The 26,468-nt window shown below is 40.5% G+C and overlaps 1 protein-coding gene across 1 annotated transcript in view; it reads left to right on the forward strand.

Moving 5' to 3' along the window:
* The window catches only part of ATP8B4 (ATPase phospholipid transporting 8B4 (putative)), a 211,505-nt gene that overhangs the window by 42,589 nt on the left and 142,448 nt on the right, over window positions 1–26,468 (forward strand). The window contains exon 7 of the mRNA XM_044979577.1: window positions 17,903–17,961. Within this exon, the coding sequence (XP_044835512.1) occupies window positions 17,903–17,961 (59 nt within the window). The remainder of the gene's footprint in view (window positions 1–17,902; window positions 17,962–26,468) is intronic.

The raw sequence follows: 26,468 nt of genomic DNA on the forward strand, positions 1-26,468 counted from the left end.
CGCTCTCTATAACACTGATAGAGAAAGATGCACAGCTGTTTGCCCCCCCCCCCAGGTATTAATACATACTCTGGGTTAATTACTAAGTAAAAAGTGATTTTATTAAATACAAAAAGTAGGATTTAACTGGTTCCAAGTAATAACAGACAGAACAAAGTGAATTACTAAGCCAAATAAAATAAAACACGCAAGTCTAAGTCTAATACAGTAAGAAAGTGATTACAGCTAAAATCTCACCCTCAGAGATGTTTCAGTAAGCTTCTATCACAGACTGGACACCTTCCTAGTCTGGGCACAATCCTTTCCCCTTGTACAGCCCTTGTTCCAGCTCAGGTGGTAGCTAGGGGATTTCTCATGACTACAACCCCCTTTGTTCTGTTCCACCCCCTTATATATCTTTTGCACAAGGTGGAAATCCTTTGTCACTCTCTGGGTTCCCACCCTTCCTTCTAAATGGAAAAGCACCAGGTTAGAGATGGAATCCAGTTCAGGTGACATGATCACATGTCACTGTAAGACTCCAAGCCCTCATTCTTCCCAGCCTGACTCACAGGAAGGCCTGCAAGCAAACAGAGCCATCCACTGTCACTTGTCCTGGTTGATGGGAGCCATCAAGGTTTCAAACCACCATTAATGGCCCACACTTTGCATAACTACAATAGGACCTCAGATTTACATTTCATATTTCTAGCTTCAGATACAAGAGTGATACATTTATACAAATAGGATGACCACACTCAGTAGATTTTAAGCTTTGTAATGATGCCTTACAAGAGACCTTTTGCATGAATCATATTCCAGTTACATTACATTCACACTCATTAGAATATTTTCATAAAATCATATAGAGTGCAACATCACAAGCTCTTATTTGAGTTTGTGCACATCTTATGTGCTGGCTAAAGAGGAATTTCTGGGACTGTCTTTGGAGTTTGTCAGTACTGCTCCTTGATTGGTTAGAGCAATAATTTGGTGAATGATCTAATGACCTTCCCTCCCATTTCTCCTGGGGTTGAATCTGCTGCCTTTGCAGCATTCCTGATGATTCTCAAAGCCAAAAGAACTCCTGCACGGCAGTTATAACAAGAACATGTACAGGCGTGATCACTAGCAGCCAGCCTGGATTTACTAAGAACAAATCATGCCAAACCAGCTTGATTTACTTCTTTGGCAGGGTGACTGGTTTGGTTTGAATAGGGGAAATGCAGTGGACATAATGTACTTGGACTTTAGCAAGGCTTTTGACACAGTCCCACATGACATTCTGATAAGTAAGCTGGAGAAATGTGGGCTCTGTGGAACTACCATTAAGTGGATACATAATTGGCTAAACAACAGCAAAAAATGAGTAACTCTTAATGGAATGATGTCAGATTGGAAGGAAGTCTCGAGCGGAGTTCCACAGGAGTCTATTCTGCATCCAGTATTATTTAACATCTTTATTAATGACTTAGATGTAGGAATAGAGAGCCTACTGATGACATTTGCAGATGACACAAAACTGGGGGGAGTTGCAAACACTTAGGAGGATATAGCTAAAATTCAACGGGATCTTGATAAATTGGAGAACTGGGACTATAGACAACAAAATGAAACTCAGCAAAGACAAATATAAGGTGCTATATTTAGGGAAGAAAAATCAAATGCACAAGTACAGAATGGGGGATAACTGGCTTGGCAGCAGCACTTCTGAGAGGGATCTTGGACTTGTAGTGGATCATAACCTCAACATGAGTCAACAATGCGATGCTGTTCCAAAAAAAGCAAATCCAATTTTGGGTTGCATTAACAGAGGCGTAGCATACATGTCATGGGAGGCGGTAGTACCACTCTGTTTGGTGCTGGTTAGGCCTCAGATGGAGTACTGTGTCCAGTTTTGGTAACCAATGTATAGAAAGGATGTAGAGGAACTGGAAAGGATCCAGAGGCAAGTGACAAAGATGATCGAAGGGATGGAATGCAAACCATATGAGCAAAGGCTGAAGTAACTGGGTATGTTCAGTTTGGAAAAGAGGAGATTAAGGGGGGATATGATAGCTGTCTTCAAATACTTGAAAGGCCGCCATAAAGGAAATGGGGAAAAGCTGTTCTCTTTTGCCACAGAAGGCAAGAAAAGAGGCAATGGGTTCAAACTACAGCATAGCAAATTTAGATTAAATCTCAGGGAAAACTTCCTAACTGTAAGAATAGTAGGACAGTGGAACAGACTGCCTAGGGAGGTTGTGGAAGCTGCCTTGATTTGTTATTCAAAGTTCCCATGAATGCTATCCCTCAGTTATCCTGCTTTTTGTTTTTCCATTTCTATTTTCAACCTGTACCATACTGGCTTATATTAATTTACAAACTGTCAGTTTTTGCTGCTCTTGGGCTGATTCACCCCTTCCGTTTCTCACACCTAGAGTGTGACTGCTAAGCTTATCAGTGCCGGACTGTAGGGGAAGTGGGACTATGGTTTCAACAATCGCGGTCTCTGGAGATTTTGCAATGCTAAAAGTTTACCGAGAAGGACTTAGACTCCTAAGCCACATTGACCTGCAAACATTGGCTGCCAAGCACATGATATCATCTAAGTGCTGTAATGGTGATGAAGGAGATGAGCATGAAGGTATTTCAATGGGTGACTATCATTTAAGCTCATTTGGGTCTGATTATGATAGTTGGGAATTGTTCTTTGCTGATGTTGGGGGGAACATATATAAGGGTGTATCAGCCTTATAAAAATGATCTTTACAGGTTTCTGTGTATGACAACTATGGTGACTCAGTTAGCTGAACATGAGTTCAGACGTATCTGGTTTGCACTGCTCCAGTTTCCATTCCCTTAAGTTTCTGTTTGTGCTTTCTAGCACTGACATACATCTGTGAGAAGTGAGAAACAGAAAATGAAACTTAGTTTAGCTTTCTCACTTCTACCGTGGAGCCAGATGCCACCTACGCACAAAAGCTGGATCGCTGTAACTGGTTTTTAATAGAAAATAAACAATTCAGGGTAACTTGTGCTTTTCCTGCTTCTTTAGTGTATTTCCCAGGAATCACAGTGCAACACACTTTGCTTTGTGGAATTAATTAATCCACAAAAGGTCATAAAAGGTCTAAAGCATGAATATTGACTGCTGCTAAAGTTATTGATCTGGCTTATGTGAACTTTTTGTAAACTTTGTAAAAAAGGGTATTGTGATGTTTCCTAGATATGCACTTTTTAGGACTGGCACATCTCTTGCTATCCAAATGTTAGAGGGGTTCTCAAGTAATGAGTTCACTTTGGGGTTTTAATTTGATCCATTACAAAGACAAAAGACCATTTGAAAAATTTAGCAATAGGTTTGAATTTAATTTGCTTCCAAATTTTGAGATATTTAGATTTAGGATTTTGGTTGGGCCAATCTCTATTAAATACTTATTTATACAAAGCTGTAGTCTTGTCCAATAGAATTCCTCCACTTTTTAAAAGATTTGTTCTGGTGACCTTACACATCAACATTTACTCAAAAACTGTGCTAAATTAGGTTTTTCTTTAAAAAAAAAAAATCTTTTGATGCAATTTCAAAAATATATACTACTGGCTGGAAGATTATCTACCAAACAAAGTATTAAGGGGAAAATTCAAAATCCTGCTTTAACTACTTGCCTGCTGTTTAATTGACTTCTTTAGGAATGTGATGCAAAACAGCCACATAGTGTTGCACCACATATATGGTACAACCTTTTTTGAACTGCTGGCATTTCAGAGAACACTGCTGTGCATCGTAGTTGGGGTGGAGCCTGTAACAAAGGGATTATGTAGTTGGAAACAAGCCCTATCCCAGTCCTATCCCAGTCATGCATATCTCAGTCATGCGTATAGCAAAAAAAAAAGGTGAGTGGAAACTATTTCAGTTTGGGAAGCAATTTTTGGATTCTTCTGAATGAAAGGCATCATAGAGATGTAAATCATGATCATTACCATATAGGTAGAGGATAGTAATGTTAATTTCCATTCAAGGTTTTGAAACGAGGGCACTTGGCTCAGATATGGATCTGTATTTTGACTCCCTCCCCGCCAAAAAATTAGTAATCAGTTGCAAAATTTAATAGAAATGTATGGGTGTTTACTCGGACATTTTGGTTCTGACTCTTCTCTGCTTGGATTTTTGGCCTGACTTGTACTTCATAATCTAATAACTGTTGTTTATGGTACTAACCTTCTTCTGGGGTTATAGAGCCCTGAGTGTGTGCATGGCTACACCCCTTCTCCGCATTCAGTATCTAAAAACTTTGAAATGGTTCATGCCAGTTGTATACATCTTTTAAAATAAAAGAACCTTGCTTAAATCTTCAGTCTCTCATCACTGTAAACATCTATCTGTTATGTTTGGCTTTCTCATTGTGTTGTTTTGCTAACTGTCTGGCTGTCTACTGTGTTCTTCTATATTTCTGTGCTACTGCTTCTCATTAATGGCAAACTAGAATCCCTCTGTGTTATGGGGCAGCTATGGTATCATCCATCTTGAATGTTCAAAAATGATGAGATTGAGAATAAATCATAGCATTTTTAAAATTAAATTTAAATAAAAAAAATAGCTGGGTTCTCTTCATTTCCTTCTGGTTCTTGTGCAGCCAGAGGTACCAGAAATGTATCTTAAAAAAAAAAAAGAATGCTGATGTTTTCACATAATGGCATGACTCCCGGATCTGGGCTTTAAGAAAAAAATCTTGCAAGAATCATGATAAAATTGTGAAAATTGGCCACACTACATCAGGTATTTAAAACTTTGTGGTTCTGGAGCAAAATTTTAAATTGTTTTGTCAATTAAAAATATAATACATAATTGTATATCTCATGGCATTTTACACAATAAATAATTAATTCATATCAATTTGAATGTCATTTATTTTCCTTCCTTACTGATCTTTGTTACTTTAACATGCAGATAGAGTCATCAGAATAATTAATTTTCCTTCATTTTGTGCTTTTAAAAACGTGCATTTCTATACCAGTGGTAAAGGCATGAAATCCTGGTAAAACAAGTGATATGCAAAACACATAGGCACAGGCTGATCTTGTCAAACACAGGTCTTTGTTAGGCACCTTAACCCATAGCGAGGTTGTGTTTCTTTCTCCTCGTGCCTCCCCCCCAGGAGTGTGTGTGTGTGAGTGTGTGTGTCCTGATTTGTTAGAAGTTCTGAGCATCTGTATCAGAAGTCAGCAATCTTTCAGAAGTGCTATGCCAAATCTTCAATTATTCACTCTAATTTAAGGTTTTGCATGCCAGTAATACATTTTAATGTTTTTAGAAGGTCTCTTTCTATAAGTCTATAATATATAACTAAACTATTGCTGTATGTAAAGTAAATAAGGTTTTTAAAATGTTGAGCCCCCCCAGACCAGTGGCCAGGACCCGGGCAGTGTGAATGCCACTGAAAATCAGCTTGCGTGCCGCCTTTGGCACATGTGCCATACGTTGCCTATCCCTGATCTATATCCTCCACAGAAGTTAACAGGAGCTGTAAGCACCTCTGAAAGTCAGTTCCCTTTTAATTTAGAAGCCTAACTTGAGGAGAACAGGTTTTGAAAAATTTGGCCTTAGTTCTTGGAAATTGAGAGTTTCCTAGTTTTCACTAAAACGTGTTAAGCCACAATGAAAGATTGCATAAATGTGGGGGTTAGAATTCGAACTTAGATCCAGATTTGCAACTTTCTCCTATCCTTACAATGGAGCCAAATCAAATCAACCACCCCTAAACTTTGGATCTAATTTTTTCCTAACATCCCAAATATCTAAGTTCTACTTTGTGTGTACAAAAGCATGTGGCATGTGGCTTGGTATTGCCTGTAGGCAAGTTGGTAAAGGGGCTGCTGTAGCCTCCTTGAAATCTCTGCTCAATGTACACTTAGGCTCAAAGCCTAAGGAGAGATTCCAGAGTGGAAATGATTTAAATCACTAGTCAGGAAGACTAGATTTAATCATGGCTTTCTACATAAAAGTGCATTCTTGTTGGTTGTTATAACCTTAATACATATTCTTCACAACTTAGAGATAGATATAGGTTTCATATTTAGAAGGTACACACTATACATTTTTAAAGTGATCTATTTCAAAAACTTTTCAGATTAGTTTTACAGCTATATCAGAAAATGAATGATTGGTTATTTCATTTACCAAAGGTAATTGAAGCAAATATTTATGAAATCACTGGGAGGTGAACAATCTCCAATTCAACAGGTTAATCATTAATATTTGGAGGACTTTCTTGCCATGCTATATTAGGAGGAGAACATCACCAGACAGACATTTAAATTGTATTTAACTAAAACAACAACGTTATATGTTTTGGATTTTTTCTTCAACAGCAAACATATATTTTAACAAAGCAAGCATATGAATTTTTGAATTTAGTTAAACATTCAAGTTTTTAAAAATCAGGTTTGTTTTTGTTAAAATTGTTTTTAACTAAAATAGTTAAATGAAATATTAAAAAAACCCAACAAAAATTAAATCAACTATGTCAGCCAGGTCAACATGAGAAACTTAAAATATTGGCTTCTGCAGCTAACTCAGTCATCTTCACCTTCATTTTCTTGTTTGTTCATAATCTGGAAAAGGAAAAACAAGCTTTCCTGCTTTTTCAGGTCCCAAACGATTTATCAATTTGGAATGAATTAGTCCAAAGGAAGAAAATATTCTTTCTACACCGGCAGAAGAAGCTACTGCAGTTAAAAGTGAGATTATCACTTCAACAGTCTCTGAATCCAAGTGCTTAAGTGACTTCCACCAGTTCACTGGTGTAATTTTCTTTAAAACATCATCAGCAAACATATATTTCTTGAATGGTTCACCCTTAGCTCTGAAGTTTATTATAGTTGGCATTATGGAGGGATGATTGCTGGATGTCTATGTCATAGCCAATTCCTTTTCTTCAGCAGTTAAGGTTTGACACTGGTACTGAGTAGATAGCTCAGTGGTTTGAGCATTGGCCTGCTAAACCCAGGATTGTGAGTTCAATCTTTGAGGGGGCCACTTAGGGATCTGGGACAAAAATCAGTACTTGGTCCTGCTAGTGAAGGCAGGGGGCTGGACTTGATGACCTTTCAAGGTCCCTTCCAGTTCTAGGAGATTGGTATATTTCCAATTATTATTTTTATTTTTATTGAGAATATTTGCAAGAAAATTATATAGAGATGTCAGCAATAAAACAGCTATTTCCCTGCATTTTGTTCACGGCTACAGAAATAGGCTTCAGAGTACTCAGCATGTGTTCAACATTTCTCTTAAGCCCAATGTTGAGAACTTCGGCTGCGACAGTGCCATCTATTTTTTCACGATTTTGTTCACAAACTGTCATCAGATTAGGCCAGTTCTTGATATAGTGCTCAAAATAGTCCACTACTGAGTTGCATCGCACATCTTGTGGGAGAGTTAGCTTGGTTCCTCCCACTTTTTTCAGAGCAGCTGCTGCAAAGTGGTTGTTACGGAAGTAATGTTGCAATTTCAACAACATTAGCCTTTATTTTTGGAACACTGAAGTCTTTGGCTAGGAGGTGCATCAAATGAGCACTGCAACCGTATGTTATTAATTTGGGACTCTCTTCTAACTAATTTTTTCTCATCTTAGATACATTTGCAGCATTGTCTGTGACCAAGCTGCGTACTAGACATTTGATTTTTTCCCCACAGTTTTATACCTTTTACTGCTACTTCTTGTAAGTATTCTGCTGTGTGTGTATTTCCTGATGTATCAATTGTTTCTGTAAGGAAGACATTCCCTTCTTCTGTTGTCACACAAGCATATACAACAGGATCATTGTGGACATTGCTCCACCCATAAAGTCTCAGGTTAACAATTTCACCCTCTAAATCTTTTGCATATGGCTCAATTTCTCTTTTCATACACTTTATCCAGCAATTTGCTTGTGACATCAGTTCTACTGGGTGGACTGTATTCTGGTCTTAATGACTGTGCCATGTTAATGAAGTGTGGGTTCTCAATTGTACGGAAAGGAGAGTTTGTGACATAAACAAACCAGACAATTTTTTAATCTATTACCTTTTTTTGTAATCTGCTGGTTCTTATCACAAACTTATCTATGGATGTTACTGGATGATGGAGATTTTTTTTCCTTTTTGCTACAAGTGATATACTGTGGCTGTTTGACATACTGAAACACTATCACTGGCAGATAATTCTGAAACTATAGTAAATGATGGTGATCTTGAAGGTGGATAGTCTTCAGAATCCTGTACGTGGAGGATGGATTCTCCTAAACAAAATAAGGCTATGGCTACACCTGCAGATGTAGAGCACTGTGAGTTAAACCAGCCCGCGGAGACCGCAGCAGGGAAAGCGCTGCCGTGTGTTTACATTGTCAGCTGCAAACACAGTGGCTTGGCCACATTAGCAGCTCTTGCAACGCCACAGAGAGCAATGCATTGTGGTAGCTATCCCAGTGTGCAAGTGGCTGCAGTGTACTTTGCAAATGACGGGGTAGAGTGTGACAGGGAGTGTGTTGTGTGTATGTAGGGGGAAAGAGAGTGGGTTTTGGCGGGCAGAGAGTGTGTCAGCATGCTGTTTTGTAAGTTCAGACAGCAGCAGGAGGAAACCCCCACATCAGCCCCCCCACGCACACCTGTCTCTCACACACAAGCACACATGCCTGCCTCTGCAGGAGCAAAATTCCACAGCAATGGTTTGCTTTGTGTCTCAGAGCAGATAAGCTTGCTGGCTATCAGAAACGGAGCTTTGAAAGGAGATAGCCGCATGACTGCAGCTGAGTTCAAAACAATGACCAGAGTGGCCCGTTGACTTCAAGGGATTATGGGATGTTTCCAGAGGCCAGTCACAGCGCAGTAATGCAAAACATCATCCACACTGACATCCAGGCATTTCAGCCAGGGTGCAGCAAGCTCTATGCTTCTCGTGGAGATGGATTACCAGGGGTGCTTCAGCCATGGAGTCCAGGCGCTTGCCAGTGTGGACACCTCAGGAGTTAGAGCGCATTAAATCAGCCCCGGGCACCCTAACTTGCACATGTAGCCAAGCCCTGAGTCAATGCAGTTATTTAATTACTATTACCGTACTGCTCATTTAGTATTACTCATTGCAGTCATGGACACTCAGTACTACTTTAAAGGTGAAATTGTAAAAGGAAGCTGTGCCTATTTCAGCTGCTACTTTTTTTATCACAACTGCATCTAAAATGATAGTACCATAGAGTAACAACTATATTTTTTGTTCAAACATGAGAATTCAAGAATAGTCCAGAAGGAAGACAGGCAGTCCTTGAGAAAAGAAGTATGAAATAAAAAACATTTACCACTCTGAAGATCCTGCATGTTCAGACATGTTCCTTCATCATCTTCAACGCAGCTTCCTCCTGAGAAGGAACACTTCTCTTGATGTTGTTTCATTCAGGCAAAAAGGCCTTGCATTTCTTTGTTGCGCTGTTTGCATTTTGCACACATGCCTGTCTTACCCAGAGGTAGAGGAACTTCATTAAAATATTCCCAAACTGCGTCTCTTTTATGGCCTGCTGCTATTATGGGTTTTCCCTTCTAGTGAGAGAATGGTATGGTAGATCTCAAATCAGTGAAGGCTACACTCAGAAAGACCTCAAGACTTCTGGCATATGCTGCTCAAACAGTTTCACTTTTGTTTCTACTGCCTGTCCCTCCCTTCTCACATTTATCTCCAGACTTCTTCTCCTTGTCCAGATCTATTCCATCCTCAACAATCTTCTATTCATTGAACTTTTTGAAACTTTGCACTTTTAGAGAGAGGTAAGGGATTGATTCTGTGTACACAAATTTGCAGAGGGACATTAGGGTTGAGGTTTGTTGTTTCTCTCACCTCTATATATTATTTATTTATTTAAAAACATTTTTGCTGTTAACAAGCATGTTATCTCTGGAGACACAAATCCACAGTTTGAGAACTGCAAAACTAAGCATCTCTGATAGTATCTTTTAGACTGAGCACTGAGTCTCATTGGCTAGATGGAAAGATTACCCTAAATACTCTATACAGAAGCCCCAGGAACCTCATAAGATTGGGTCCCTAATCCATGAACTATTGGAACTCATTTACAAAACTTTTCTTAAATATTACATGAATATATCGTCTCATACTAGAGAATTAGAATTTATAATCCCTATTCCATGATGAGGTATCTTTGAGCTATAATGTATCTTAATTAAAACTATCCTTAGGTTTTTTCCTCAAAAAGCATTTTATCAAAAAATCCAATTTAAATTAAAAAAAATCTGACTTTAAAAAATTTTTTTTTTAAATAATTGATTTTTATCCACCCTGAGAAATTCTAATATTGCTTTCCAGGAACTGCGAAAGTCAATCTCTTCCCCTTTGAATGAAAAGCAAATAACAGTTGGGCATCACTTAAACAGGCAAATGTTGAAAACAGTTTTGCTAAACTCATTGCTAATGTATTGCACCAAAGTTTCAGCGATGGTTTTCAAAACCTTGGAATGCCGACATCTTGTTTGTTTTGTGGGGAGACTGGTGCCCTTTTTTTTAAAGATAGCTTGGACACAGGAATGATTGTTTGTTTGTTGTCCTTTGGATATGCAGTAGTATCTGTTTTCAACACTGAAAGCCCTCTGGGATGTTGTGTTGAATAACTAGTTCACTCAAGATGCATGTTTCGGATGAATCACAGAAATACAAATATCTTTGAAAGTATGACTATATGTAAGGAAATGTCGTCTGGAAAATGTCTCCAGATGTTGCTGTCCTGGAGAGGATTTATAACTCTTCATAGCAAGAATAAAGTATCAGGTAGCAATGATTTTTCACACAGATGGAAGATGGGTATCATTAATTGCTGCATGCTTCTTTGTTATTTTTATAGTGGTTGGCTTTGTCCTATTTATTCAAATATATAATTGCATTATATTTTTTGTCCTGGGTTCTGGGCTTTGTATATTTCTTGTCATGCAAAATGTAGAATAAGAACTCAAAGATTTAGGCTAGGACTTTCGAAGGAGCCTAAGGGAATTAGTAGGATGTAAAACAAAGACCAAAATGTTCTTGTTCTGTCTGAAGTGTAATGGTGGTGTGCTGTGTCTTTTTGCATTTTAAATTGACTTATCCTCAGCTAGATAGGTTTTTTTTTTCCTGCATACCATACAAATGAATATCCCCAGACTTGCAAAACTCTGCGGTCTGCAGAGCTGTTCAGGATATAGACATGTCATTTTTCTAACTGAAAACTCTGACTGAACTAATACGTATACAGTAGAACCTCAGAGTTACGAACACCAGAGTTATGAACTGACAGGTCAACCACACACCTCATTTGGAATGGGAAGTATGCAATCAGGCAGCAGCAGAGACAAAAAGAAAAGCAAGTACAGTGCTATGTTAAATGTAAACTTCTAAAAAAATAAAGGGAAAGTTTAAAAAAAAAAGATTTGACAAGGTAAGGAAACTGTTTTCTGTGCTTGTTTCATTTCAATTAAGATGGTTAAAAGCAGCATTTTTCTTCTGCATAGTAAAGTTTCAAAGCTGCATTAAGTTAATGTTCAGTTGTAAACTTTTGAAAGAACAACCATAATGTTTTGTTCAGAGTTACGAACGTTTCAGAGTTAGTGAACAACCTCCATTTTTAAGGTGTTCATAACTCTCAGGTTCTACTGTTCCCTGTTCTAGTGCACAGGGAAGCTTAATTCTACTTCTGTTGTATGGGCTGTGGAAGCATATCCCTCAGAGGTTTAATTTTTTTATTGATACATTATTAATTAGTTTTTCTCATGGAGGAAGTCTTGTTTTGTCTGTCTTTAAAATGCATTGGCTAAAGGTTAGGACCATTCAGTTTGATCTTGGTTTAGTAATTAAGTTTAGACAGTTTCGACTTTCTTCAGATTGTACACATATATTTGCTTTGTTATTGGATTAAAGTGTGTTAATCTACATTTTTTTGTTTCCTTTTAGAGCGGAGGTTACTTTTCTCTTATATACAGGTCTTGGCATGTTTTTTTTTAAAGTGTTTATGCTGATTAAAGAAATGTATTGAGCTAGAAACACTTCAGTTAATGATAAACCAGTTGTGACCAGAAGAAGTTAATTGGCTGTTGTGGGCATCCTGTGGGAGATGAAATCATTTGAGTCAGATTATCAACAGTACAAAGAAGCATCTGTCCAATATGACAGAACTTTGTTATTGTTTTATTTTTTAAATGTAGCATATCTGTAATGCTGCTGGTGAGTGTCCGAACAGACTGTTAGGAAGCAGGGCACAAACCTCAAATGGGCTGTGAGTTCTATACTTAAATTTTGCCAACCGGTTATCAAGTGTAAGCTCCTCAGACACTATAACAGCCCTAACATGGAGTCATAGACAGTCCCCTTGAGTATTCTGATCTGTCTCACCAGCCAGGTGAGTCTACCTTTGTGATAGAATCACAGCAATATTCAGGTTACTCCCAGTCCCAAAGGACCAGTCACTTAACGCAGGTCAATTGCACCTTAGATCTCACACCAAAGACAATGCTTGTAGCCTGTCTTATAATAAAATATATGAAGATTTTTTAAATAGTGTAGCAGCGTCCCTCAGGGCCCTTCTGGCTACTGCCCCCGCTCGGCTGAGAAAGTCACACAGAGACCTTTTGGTGCAGTGCCCACCTGGTGCTTTTATTTACAGGCTGTTCTCCCACCACCTTTCCACCATACAAGTAGTCCCCTTCTTGCAGTCCACTGGCAGGAGAGAGGGGGAAAGCTATCTCTCTCTGCTTCCCCTCACTGCCTTTCTCTACTACAGCTTTCCTCTTTCCAGCTCCACCCTGGCTTTCTTCCCCTGGGGCTCTTATCCAGCCCGCTGAGGCAGCAGCTGTTTAAGCTTCCCCAGTCAGGACCAGGTGGTCTATGAGCTCCAATTCACCTCCCTTAATTGGAGCTGGAGTGACAGAGGGTTGGCTAAGCAGTTTTCTGCTTAGAACCCTGTCACACACTTCCCTTCTTTTTCCGAACCACCCGGTTTAACCATACAGGTCCCCTCCTCCCTCTAATGGGTGGGTCCCTACCCGGGAGGCCTTCCTCTTTTGGGTGACCTACTGGGACTTCCTTGCAGGGTTCAGCCATCCCCCACCCGCAGAAACCACATTGCATGGGGGATGGGCCACCCTATAGCACTGCTTCTGCCCAGAGGTCGTCATACCCCTGGGTGCGCCCCTCCTTTTCCCCCCTTCACCTCTGACAGGGATTCAGGATTGGCCCCAGCTTCTTCCTGAGCACCCTGGACCTCTGATTCCCCAGACCCCTCAAGCAGGATTTGGGCCTCATCTTCCAGGGGTCTGCCTACAGAGAATTCTGTTGGGCCCACTGGCTCTGCTGAGAGCCCTGGGGCAGATAACTCCTTCCCTATCTTCTTTCTCCTTTTCCTTCTCCCATCCTTCCTGACTCGGGCTCTGTTGTCTAGGGCTTTCTATCTCTGAGACCTCCTCCCCCTTCCTCAACGGGTCTCTCTCTTCTCTCACCTTGGGCCTCCTCGCCCAATCTACTTTCCATCTTGGGCAGGGGTACCACTGGGTACAGCAGGCCTTCTACCACCCCAAGCCGTTTCCAACGGAACTGGCCCCGAACCTTGAGGGGTATGTGGGCCATTGGGTACTGCCTCTTGTCCCTATGGATGCATTCCAGATTTATTTTCGCCCCAGGGATTATCCACTGCAGTTTCACCAGCCCCCTCCTTACAAGAGAGCAGGCAGAGGCCGAGTCCACCAGACCCCACTTGGGTCTCCTCCCCACCCTCACAGGAATGGTCAACAGTTTCTGCCCCTTCCCCCGCCCTCCAGAGTTAGTTCACCCGCAACATTCTGCAAAGCTGCAGTCCATATCTGGGCAGTCCTGCTTTTTATGTCTCACTCGCCCCACTACCAGCAGATGAGTTTCCTGGTCCCAGTGGAAGCTCCCTGGTTGGTCTCCTGCTTTTTCTCCGGACCCTTCCTGGTTGAGTTTCCCTGGATTTTCTCCCAGGGTCCTCATCCTTATAGGGGTGCCCCTCCTTCCTGGGGGAGTCTGCCTCCACATACTTCTCTATCAGCTTTACCGCAGCCTCCACCATGCCCTGTTGGTGCCATCTAATCCATACCCTTGTCCACTCGGGGAGGCTTTGTAAAAATAGTTCCAGGACAAGCGCATCCATGATCTCCTCTACGGTCTGGGCGCCAGCTCTCAACCATCGGGTGGTCCAGTCCATTAATTTCTGGGTGAAGGCCCGGAGCCTCAAACCCCCGTCCACTTCGGCACCCGGAAGCGCTGGTGATATTTTTCGGCCGACAGCCCTACCCGATCTAGGACAGCTGCTTTTACCGTGTTGTAACTCCTGACCTGTTCCTCACTCAGGGCCATATAGGCCGCTTGGGCTTCACCAGCCAGGTAGGGAGGCACCCACAGGGCCCAGGTTGTCCTTTCCCATCCACCCCCATCGCTATCCGCTTAAAAGTGCCTAGAAAAGCTTTGTGATCATCTGCCGGGCCCATTTTACATAGTCCCAAGTCCAGTGCCCGCATGCCATCCCCTACCAGGGGAATCACCATCGTCTGGAGGAGCTGCTGTTGAATGGTGTTCTGGTCCCAAATAAAATCTTGCAGGCTCCTCTGCTGCTCAGCTTGCCAGCTGAGCAGGGCCTGCTTCTCCAGCTGCTGGGACTGCTGAAAGGTTTGTTCTGCCTTCTGCAGCTTTTCCTGTTGCTTGATCAGCCACTGCCAGGTCTCTTCCATCTCAGACTGCCAAACTCTCGCTCTGGCACAATCCCGGACAAGCCCCCATGTGTAGCAGTGTCCCTATAGGGCTCTCCTGGCTCCTGCCCCCGCTGAGGTAAGAAAGTCACACAGAGACTTTTTGGTGCAGTGCCCACCTGGTGCTTTTATTTACAGGCTGTTCTCCCACCACCTTTCCAACATACAAGTAGTCCCCTTCTTGGAATCCACCGGCAGGAGAGAGGGGACAAGCTTTCTCTCTCTGCTTCCCCTCACTGCCTCTCCTCTACTGCAGCTTTCCTCTTTCCAGCTCCACCCTGGCTTCCTTCCCCCGGGGCTCTTATCCAGCCCCAGCCTGATGAAGCAGCAGCTATTGAGCTTCCCCAATCAGGGTCAGGTGGTCTATAGAGGTTCAATTCACCTCCCTTAATTGGAGCTGGAGTGACAGACTGCTTAGCACACTGTCACAAATAGGAAAAGGAAATAAGAGACTTATTTACAAGCTTAAAGCAGGTAAACATATCAGTTACAACCTTAAGTTTAAAAAGGTAATAGAAGCTTCTATAATAAGCAAACTCTAGATGTCCTTTAGGGCTAACCCAAAGTCCTTTTTCCTCTTTAACATCCCGCAATAGTCCATCTGATGTCGATGGACCTTTCCTGTTGGGAAGGACGTAACCCCTTCCGTTACAGATCAGCAGTTCACACCGATTAATGTGTCTCTCCTGTCTGATAGTCACAGAAGCTTACAATACAACTGCTCAAATAGTACCTTAGAATATGGAATACTGATGTTATGTGTGAGATTAATGCATGCAAAATTCACAAGCATCCAATAAAGTCTAAACACTAAGCATATTCTCATAATTCTTATACCTCTTTTTTTAACAATACTAACACACAGATGAGTCAGATTGATTCCAGCTATGTATTTGTTAGTGTTCAGCTGGCACCTTGTTTGCCAGTATCACAATATCATCCTGTTACAGTGAGAAGAATAACTAACCTAATATAATGAGTTGTAACGCCTTAGATTATAGGTAGGGCTGGTAGTGCTGCCTATTATTAAGGTTGCCTGACTCTTCCCATTGTAAGACCCTGTTTTCAGTTGCCTCCAACTTTGCCAAACTTTAATTGTTTGGGTTGACATTTTCCATGCTTGCCTCAGGCTGAATTTTTTTTTTGAAAATTTCAGCCAAAATAGTTGAGCTGTTTGTGAGGAAGTGGTTAAGGAAAGACACATTGTTTTGCCCATGTTAAAAAAATCCTAGTAGTCTTTTCTTTTAAATGTTTTGAAGCTGAGACTTAAAATTTGGCATGGGGTGGCCTTTGTGTCAGTGATGTGCCCTTTGCCATTGCTGTTAAAAATCTGCTCAAATTTGGCTAAACTGTAAGGTTTTGAAAGATCGTATTTTGCATGTGATTAGTAGAGACTTCTTTGATTTCAATATCTTAAATCTATGAAGAGTCCATCCTCATTGAATGTGGTCGAACCTCTCAGAACTCTTAGTGCTGAACAGACTGCGTGTGCCATCCTCCCAGAGCAACTGAGCATGATCCATCCCCTCACGGCTTCTACCTCTGGCTGGATTGTGCATGCATAATTCCCACAGTGACTGAGCATGCTCCTGCTCAGGGAAAAAGGGGTAAAGCTGGACTTTCTCTGTCATTGCTGCCTCCAGCTGCTCCAGGCCAAGGTGGGGCTGGGCAATAGGACTGAGACCAGGGAGCTTGTCTCTGCAGTGCTCAGTGGCCTCCCCACTGAGAATGGGCAGAAGAATCTGCGAACTAGAGCACACTTTCCTCCATAGCCTGGGATGGAACCCAAGATTCCTGTGTCTCACCATCCCACTGCTGTCCTCAGATATCTGTGAAACCCACAAGCATAGTTTATGCCTCATTGCCCTCTAGGGCTGGTCCCCATAGAAGATGACAACCTATGACTGCTATAGGTTATGCCATTAGATCAAGTGGCAGAGGTTTGTGTGGTGCATCTAAAGGTTTCAATCCTCCTGAAGAACCATGAGGGTGTCAGTAATACAAATAATAAAGATAGAAACTATCAGGAAACAAACCATACTTATCTATCATATAGTATGAAATCTAGAGAATATGAGTTTATCCAACTGTTGGACTGATACGTATACTGAAGACACTACTGTAGATGGAAAATTATAGTAATTACACAAACCTCTATTTCCTGGAGTTTTCAGTGGAAATACATGGGGTGAAACCATTAACTATCTGATATCTAGAGAGTAGGTATTATATACTGAACTTGTTCTAACAGGAGTGAAATGATTTGCTCACATTTAAACTATTACATCTTTTATCTATTATCATTTGAATAATGGTCTGTTCAATAAATTAGCATGTGGCTATAAAATTAATCTGGTAAAATTTAGTTTATTTTAGGAATCAAATTTGATCATGCATAGACTACAATCTGTCATAATGTCTCTGCAATGCAGGGGGAAACATGCTCAGCACTAACTTGTTACACCTCTTAAAAATAAAATATACTCCTTAAAATCTCTTCCTCTCTCTCTGACCTCCCTCACTGCCCTTCTGCCCGTAGCCAGTGGACAGGGAAGAATGCACTGGTGATGTTCCTAGTTACTTAGACATGACCCCCCTATAATATTACTCTCCACCCCTTCCATTCAGATAATCAGAAAGCCATTTTATGGTTGCCTCCTGTGTTGGGAGAGGGGCTTCCTGTGCTCCTGTTAAGTGAACTCCTTAAGGAAGAGCCATAATTTAGCCCATAATCTCACCAGTGCATTTTGCCTCTTTAGTCAAGCACGAGAATACTAATGTGGCATATTAAGCATATGCTTTTACATGACAGCAGAATGAACTATCACTTTCTCTGTGGGAGGATTATTGGATTTTGTGATATTAAAATTACTTGGCTGCACATTTTGGTTTGTAGCACTGCAGGCCTGGAGAGATCTGGGATTAAATTTGAAATAGTAATTCCTGGAAATTGCAAAATAAAAAATCTCCCTCTCTAATATTGAGCTATCTAAAGTGTCTGAAGATTAGGTTTTTAAAAATTGAACTATACTGAGATTTTAATAAAGAATTTTTTTTCTGCATTGAATGCTCCTAAAAGTCAATCAAGTGTTGTTTATATACTGATCTCTTATACTTTTGTTCTTAGTGCCATTTGGTCTCCTAAACTACTATGTTTTTTCTTCTTTTTTTCAGAGGAGGAGCGAAGGGTGAAAGCCAATGATCCTGAACATAATGAAAAATTTCAGTATGCTGTGAGTATAATGCATATTCAGCATTGCAACCCTGCACAGTAAGGGGTATATTCCCACATAGATGTATGGAGGGTTTTCAGTAATGTTGGGAAAATCCCAAAAGTTTTAGAGATTTGGTTCAGATAAGAAGTCAAATGTCTTATTTGAACTTCCTGGGTCTACACAGTTGAGCTGGAAATCTTTGACAGGGGAGATTAAATATCCAAGGTGACTGTACTCTTCTGATTAGTTAAATTTAGGGAAGGAATTTCTTTGTCTACTAATGGCAATTTTATTATAGTAACAAGTATTTATATCAATATCACCCGAGGAAGAGTTGACCTACTTATGTTACACACATGGATTTCATCTAAAAACATGAGCCTGCTATGAGTAACATCTCATAGAACCCAGTGGACTCCTGTGAAGAGTGAAACATTAACCTTGTCACTCAGCACTGATTGGCTTCACTCCATCCACTGGGGTAGTCATAGTGGATAGGAATATTTTCACTTTTATAGGAGGAGGAGAGCTTATCATTCCAAGAGAGATATGTATGCATGCATACATACGTGTTGTAACTCTCAAACTCCTCTAATCTTCACATATGCAATAAATTATTTCCCATCCTCCCCATGGACTGTAGCTTCCTCATTTTAGTGTTTCTGAAAGAATATATTGATAACTATAAATACATGTCATTGTAGCAACCTCTTTTGATTGTAGCGTGTCACTACTACACAACTAAGGGGATTTTTTTGAGGTCATAGTTACTAAATTAGTAAATTTTTTTGTCCTGGTTTTTTTCCTAACAGATCATCGACCATAACGTTTAGCCCACCTTCTCCCTATTGTCCTTTATAGTAATATATTGTGTTTGTTTAAAGTTTTGAAATCATGTCCTGACTCTTCTGCATTTGAAGTAAATGACATAATGGAACACTACAGTTCCTTTTTCGAAATCCAGGTTCACAGAAGTTAGAGTATTTTTCATTCAGAGAATAGCTGACATGAAAATGATTAAAATAAAAACTCTTTCATGATATTGTAAAAATCCAGGTTTGATGGCACAGTCCTGATTTTATTTCAGAAAGTTGTGGTTTCTTTGGTAATTTTAAAAATTAAGTTTAATTTTTCAACAGGATAGCCAGTTTTACCAATCTGGCATTTGTCTTTCCTTTCATTGTTATGTTTGCAATTTAAAATTAATTATTGAGTGACCTAATTTTAAAAATAATGACAAGCAGGATGACAGGTCTGAATTAGTCATGCGAAGTGTCAGTAATTTGTTTTTGATATAGGTTTTTCATTATTAGCTGTTGTTTGTTTGTTTTGTTTGTTTTGAGACATCACTATAGTGACTCTTTGTCAGAGATTTATTACAAATAACTACACTTAGAAAAAAACTCCCTGCCCTCCAGAATATAATCAAGTGATGCAAATCAGTTCACAGTGTAAGTAATTAACAATTATTCCTTTCCAAGCAGTTGAGCTCTAAATACCTGCAAGCCGTCAGACAAGCATTATCTGGTGTATTGTGTGAAATACTTTCTGCATTTAGCAATTCTAGTTATTTGGTAAACTAGAAAAAACCCAAAATGTTAGAAATCTACGTCGGTTTTACTTTAATCTTTTCTCAGTGGTTTACCTTGCAGCCCTCCCTCAAATGAACAGTAGTTTACAAGCAAAGGCACATATCAAACCTATAAAATTAGTCTAAATTGTTGAGGGACTTGTTAGATAGCCCCAATCATTTTTTAAAAATTATTTTGAATATATTGGATTAAAAAAAAAAGAATAGCTTGAAACCAAACACAGAACTGTGATTATTTTACTATAATTAGAAAGGGCTTTATGTATTATTTTAGGATCACTGATCAGGCATTCATACCTAACAAAAAGACTCATCTAAAAGTTAGGCAGTGGAAAATCCTATTTCTCAATTGTATAGGTATCTGATAGTGGGGAGCCAAATGGTATGGTGACTTCAGGTGAATACATTTCCTCTTCCAGAAGTCCTCCATTTCTAAAAGTGCACGTACATAAATGTATATCCAGAATATGTACAGTTTTGATAGCTTTTTAAATTGCTCACTGGCTGTTTTTTAAATGAAACATGCAAAGATTTTTAGACGAAGAGATAGTGTAATAAACAGAGTTCGACATGTGTCTTGACATGTGTCTCTTTAACGATGGACTTTAAGGCAAGCAAATATTTGGATATATTATGCAAAATTGTGACTTTTTTGTGCTCCTTTAAGAGTAGACCACTGTCTTGAACTTAGAGGCCCAGAACACCAAAACATTACATAAAATGAACAGATCAAGCCAGAGAAATTACGAAACTTAGAAAGTAAACAAAGAACGAAGAAAAGTAAGTATGGTAGGTCTCTTGAAAGGATAGGAAAGGAGAAATCTAATTTTCGTTAATAGACAGTTGACTGTAAAAGAACTAAATCTATAACTCAAACTAGAATGAATTTACCAAGACTAATAGTTTCAATACTTCCTGGAAAAACCACCAACTCCAACTGTTCCACAGTGGTTTTTATTCTGGTTGCATAATTCCATTAATTGTCAGGTAGTGAGATATATTTTCACTTACACAGGAAGCTTATGACAATTTTATATTGTTCAGTTAATGTTCCACTTTTAGAGGCTGAAATATAATGCATTTGGCTGTTTTGCTTTCTCTCTCTTTCTCTTAACTTTTCATAAATATTTCCATTGTTGTTGTTATTAATGCCCTTTAGAACATTCAAAATAAGCAGATCCTGAATTTCATGTTTTAGTACTAAGCAGAAGCTGTGAATGCTCTAATGAATGGTATGTCAGTGCGGCAGCTAGATGCCAGCCTCCCAGGCTGGGTAGATAGACTTGTGCTAGCAGGACTTGAACTAATGTGCTAAAAATAGCAGTATGGACATTGTGGCTTGGACTGGAGCTTGGGCTCTCAAACCTAGGGGGGTTGGTGGACATGAGAACCTGAGCATCTGCCCAAGTTGAATGTCTGCATTGATATTTTTAGTGTGCTAGCTCGAGCCGCACTAGCATGAGTCTCTACCCAGGCTGTGAGGCTCGCTCCCAGTGCCAGTGAAGATACACCCTTAGACATATATATTCAACCTTGGGGAATGCAACTGTCCTGACCTTTCCAGTTAGATGGGAGGGAGATTTCAGTTTGGAGAAGTTTGAGAACCACTGCAAAGTCTATAAACAGACAAATGCTAACGCTATACAGGAATTAAGAACTTGGATTGTACAGGAACAAAATGACATCTCATAGTTAAAAATATTACTCCTTCATATGTCAGGCAGTGTATTTTCAACATTTAAGGGTCAGAGTACCTGGCACATTATATACTTGTGAAGGTTTTCTGGACAAGGAAGAAACATATAACATAAAAAGAAAAACATAAAAAGAAAAGATGGGAAACAGAACCCTCTCTATCCAAACTTTAAAATGTTATTAGAAGAATGCCTATCATTACGTTATTTTGAATTTCTATTCTCATTTTAACAAAACCATTTTGCATTTGGCCAATCAAACAACTCTAAGATATACACTACTGTCAAATGAAATAGTTTGTTCTTAATTACCCATTTAGCAAATCCCCCAAACTTCCATTAAACTAAAGAGTGAATGTTTTCATATCTGATTGTAATGGTTTCTAAGTCTTCATTCATATGTTTCAGTAGTATTTTTGAACCTTTCCCCCTTATTGCAATATTTAATTTCTCTTCTATAGCCATTCTTGTGTGATGTATTTCCATAGCAGTGTTAAGAGCTGGGTGAAAACCTTGTTATGAGTAGTGTTAAAACCTCATTAAAACTGCTCCTTTTGCTTAAAATGGTTGTAAGAGACACTCAAGGGGCCACACCTAAAACAGGCCCTTACAGAGTCTGCTCAGAAACTAGCACCAAGTGGGTAGGGAGTTCCACTGGGTATTGTGACCATGGGTGGATGTGGATGTGTGAGTGAGTGAGGGGACACAAAAACTGAGAGAGACTGAGGAGGAAGAAAGCAAAACAGCAGACTGTGAGTACAGTATATGATGCCGGAAGAAACTAGAGAGAGTTTTTGGGTTTGGTGCTGGCTAAAGTGGCTTAGGGCTGTAAGAAAAGAAATAGGTCCTTTTTGTTTTGGTTCCTGCTGCATTTGCAGAAGCAGGAGTTTGTACATTCCATGTAAACAAACAAGATTACATCAGAGAAAATACCAGACTCCACCAATTTCTCCTCCTGACTGGACCATCCCTAGGATGCCAAATTTTGACTAGCCACTCGGGTCAAAAAAGGGGCAACATTGATGTTAGCAGTGGGGTTCATTTTTCAATGTGAGAACTGAAAATGGAGGTGCTTGTAGAAATCAAAAATGACCAGTGTGATTTAAAGCAAGACCTAAAAGAGGAGCTGGAGACTTCACAAAAGGAATTAAAGTGTAGCTGGAGGTTTGCCAGAAAGGGCTGAGAGATGACTTGCAGGCAGAGGTGAAATCTCTGGATCAACAACTATAAAGTATCTGCACAGATTGGGAAGCCTAGCCGCAAAACTCCTGGGCTGGAATGGTAAAACAGATTGATGAGGTGACCAGCAATCTCACTGGCATAGACCAGAAGGTTTTCCATGAAATAGTGGAGACCAATCTGGAACTTGCTAATGAAGATGAGTTGCAGAAAGGACTTGAGCTGAAAATCAACTCCAGAAGGAAATCAAAGGGTCAGACCACAGTGGAAGGCAGCTGCCGGAATGAGGAATTGAACGAGCTAGAGAACTTGGATAAGACCAGACATTTACAACAGTTTTCTACCCCATTTGTAAACCACAGAGGCCCAGAGAGAGAGAGCGAGAGAGGTCTGGCTGTCCCAGCTCAGATAAGGCAACAGCCCATTATCTTTGAGAGAAAAACTTCCTGGGACACTTACTTTGCTCAATTCAACATTATAGCTCAAATGAGTGATTAGGATGAGCAACAGAAAGGGGGTTTACTAGCAGCTAACTTGGGTGGCCCAACTCTGACTGTGCTGCAGAACTTACCCAGAAAACAGACTGAGTTATAAAATGAGCCCTCGCCATGCAGTTTGGTGCTAGCCATCTATCTGAGTTGGCCAGGCACAGCTAAGAGCAAAAAGGAGAGGAAAAGAAGAAATCCCACCTGAACTGGCAGAGGACTTGCAGAAACTTGTGTGTCTGGCATACAAGATACTACCGAGTCCCCCCAGCACCCTTGTTCAAGCATCTATACAGGAGAGTAAGGAATTAGTCATTCAGGGGGATGGATCTGCCTCTTTGTCTAACTTGCAGGAGAGCCCATGTTCCTGGTCCATCCATTGGAACAATGCGGACGGTGTTGCAGGAATCGACCCCAGAGCAACTAAAAACTTCCTAAAGACAGATTCCTGATATTAAGATAGTGTCTGACTGGAAAATCAACTGGCAAATGCAGCCTCCCTGCACATAAACCAGCTTGTGGAGCATAAATTAGTTTTTAGATTTGTCCATATGAGAGGGAATTGGGTCTAGAGGAATCTGCTATGAGGGTGACTAATTTCACAAGAGGCTTTGGGTATGCATTCCCCATGTCCAAAAATAAGTTTTACAACCTGGATGACTTTGTGCACTTTTTGGAATATGCCAGTTGTGTACAAAATAATGTTCTCAAGTGGTAAGAATATAAAAAAGGAGCAGAAGTGTTTTGTTCAATAGAACAAACTGCAATCAGCTGTCCAACGTTCATGAGTTCCCTCTCCAAAACTACTTCTCACCCCACATCTTTTGCTAATTCCATTATTATATTTATTTCTTTTCAAATCTAAAAAGAAAGGCGGTAATACCTTTCCATCAGTGATACCGAGAGTGGTAATACTAGTGTAAACTAATGGTGTAAAGTGGTCTTCTACTCTGAAAACTCACTGCAAAAATGGCATAATACATTTCTATGTTTGCTCTGCCTCTCAATGATTTGTGGATCAGATATGCTTAGTTTACAAGATAATAGAGGGTTTAACAGTCAGCCCTCCCCGTGCAACCTGGGATCTGAGAGTTAAGGTTTATTCTTTAATGACTTGTACATGGTCACCTACAGTAAAAGTTGACAGGCCACAGTCTGTCCTCACTTGCTCCTGGACAACACCATTAGGGTTGGAACTTAGTTAAGATTTCTGTTGATGATACATGAGCTGATAGAATCCAGCTCTCTCTCTTATTGAACTGTATTGATGCTGTAGGGCTGGCAGAAATTAAAATTAGTATGAATTTATTTTATCCCTAAAGTAAGTAGATATTGTTCTGACAGGGGCATTTCTAGTAATTTAGCCGCCCCAAGCACGGTGGCACGCCGCAGGGGGCGCTCTGGCGGTCGCCAGTCCTGCGGCTCCGGTGGACCTCCTGCAGACGTGCCTGCAGGCGGTCCACCGGAGCCGCGGGACCAGCGGACCCTCCGCAGGCACGCCTGCGGGAGGTCCACCGGAGCTGCCTGCTGCCCTCCCGGCGACTGGCGGAGCGCCCCCCGTGGCATGCCTCCCCAAGCACGCGCTTGGCGTGCTGGGGCCTGGAGCCGGCCCTGTGTTCTGAATGCATACAGGAAATTGATCTATTGAGTAAGAAGTTGCCATTTTAATGCACTTTTAAACAATTCTGTCTTGCATGCACATGCAAAAATCAGTTATACTTATGTTCTTTATGCATAATGCCCCTACATGCTTATAAATTAAAAGGTCTAAAATTACAGATAACGGAGAACCCTGGAAGGTATACGAAATCATGTTTCTCCCTTAGGGCTCTGGTGCCATTCAGGAACTGTATATTGCTCAGGCAACACCATCACAGTTTAATTAAGACGAGTGCCCCTTATGGGACTTACGCCATTGTGTTCACTCTGGACCTGTGAGTTATACTATGCATGTATCACATGATCAGCTTTCCTTGGTGTTATCATTAGGGTTCTTGAAATAATATGTAGAAGCAGCAAAGAATCCTGTGGCACCTTATAGACTAACAGACGTTTTGCAGCATGAGCTTTCGCTTGCATCCGAAGAAGTGGGTATTCACCCACGAAAGCTCATGCTGCAAAACGTCTGTTAGTCTATAAGGTGCCACAGGATTCTTTGCTGCTTCTACAGAACCAGACTAACACGGCTACCCCTCCAATACTTGAAATAATATGAGATCTTAGGGTTCACTCTTGATGAATCCCATAGTGAGTCTGTGACACTAATTATCTGAGTCTCTTGCTAGTATTGATTTACTTCAGTTGAATTAGCTTGTCATGGTATATTCATTGCAGAATGTTTAAAGGCATGGTGTCAGCATATAAATCATGTCTGAAAACACTGTATCATATGGTGAAAAGCAATTTGAATTTTCAACATTATTTCAGTTTGAACACCAAGGTGTTAGCCACAAAGATATGAAAGTTACTTCCTTATCTCATTGTGTATATTTATTAGTGTATGTTACAAAGCTTGTTAAAGATACCAGAGTACTGGGTGGGTACTTTTTTATTATTGTTTGCAAAAATTCAAATAAATAAAATCTCATTTTTTTTGACATTGAAAAGAGACTGTGCATTCCATTCTTGTTTCAGCTAGTCAGTTTCACTATATAAATTCCCATGCACTATCACAATATGTTGTTGTTGGGCTTACAACACTGCTTGAGAACGTTTAAATAACCCAAATCCTTGTTTTCATTGGAATAAAAAATGGATACCAGTATGCTTTCAGTGCACAGCAGATTTTGTAATCTTTTCCCTTCATTGCTACCACCATTTGCTTTGTAATATTGATTTATCTACTGTCTCTTGTAGAGGTGGATTAACTATGCCAATGGGAGAACCCCTCCCGTGGCTGTAGTGTAGTGTTTCCCAAACTTGGGACGCCGCTTGTATAGGGAAAGCCCCTGGTGGGCCGGGCCAGTTTGTTACCTGCTGCGTCTGCAGATTTGGCTGATTGCAGCTCCCACTGGCCACGGTTTGCTGCTCCAGGCCAATGGGAACTGCTGGAAGCGGCGTGGGCCGAGGGACATACTGGCTGCCGCTTCCAGCAGCTCCCATTGGGCTGGAGCAGTGAACTGCGGCCACTGGGAGCTGCGATTGGCCGGACCTGCGGACGCGGCAGATAAACAAATTGGCCTGGCCTGCCAGGGGCTTTCCCTAAACAAGCAGTGTCCCAAGTTTGGGAAACACTGCTGTAATGTGTCTACACTGAAACGCTACAGTGGCACAGCTGCAGTGATGCAGCTGTAGTGTTTCAAGTGTGGACAGGCCGGAAGTCCCTTCAAGTATAAAAGACCAGTTTCAAATTTCTTTGCTCATTGGAAAATGAATAATACGAGTATGTTAGTTTGACTCTGTATGTATCTGACATTGGATATTAGTGTTGCTAAGTATTAAAAACTATATAATACTTTGTAATATTACTTCAGTATTAAGTAACTTGGTAGCCCCAACTTACTTCTCATTGTGAAACTACTTGCGTCACAATGAGTCACCAAATAATAAAATTACATTTTAAAAAAATGGCCTTTT

The sequence above is a fragment of the Mauremys mutica genome, chromosome 11, assembly GCF_020497125.1.
Source record: "Mauremys mutica isolate MM-2020 ecotype Southern chromosome 11, ASM2049712v1, whole genome shotgun sequence".
Taxonomy (NCBI): Eukaryota; Metazoa; Chordata; order Testudines; family Geoemydidae; genus Mauremys; species Mauremys mutica.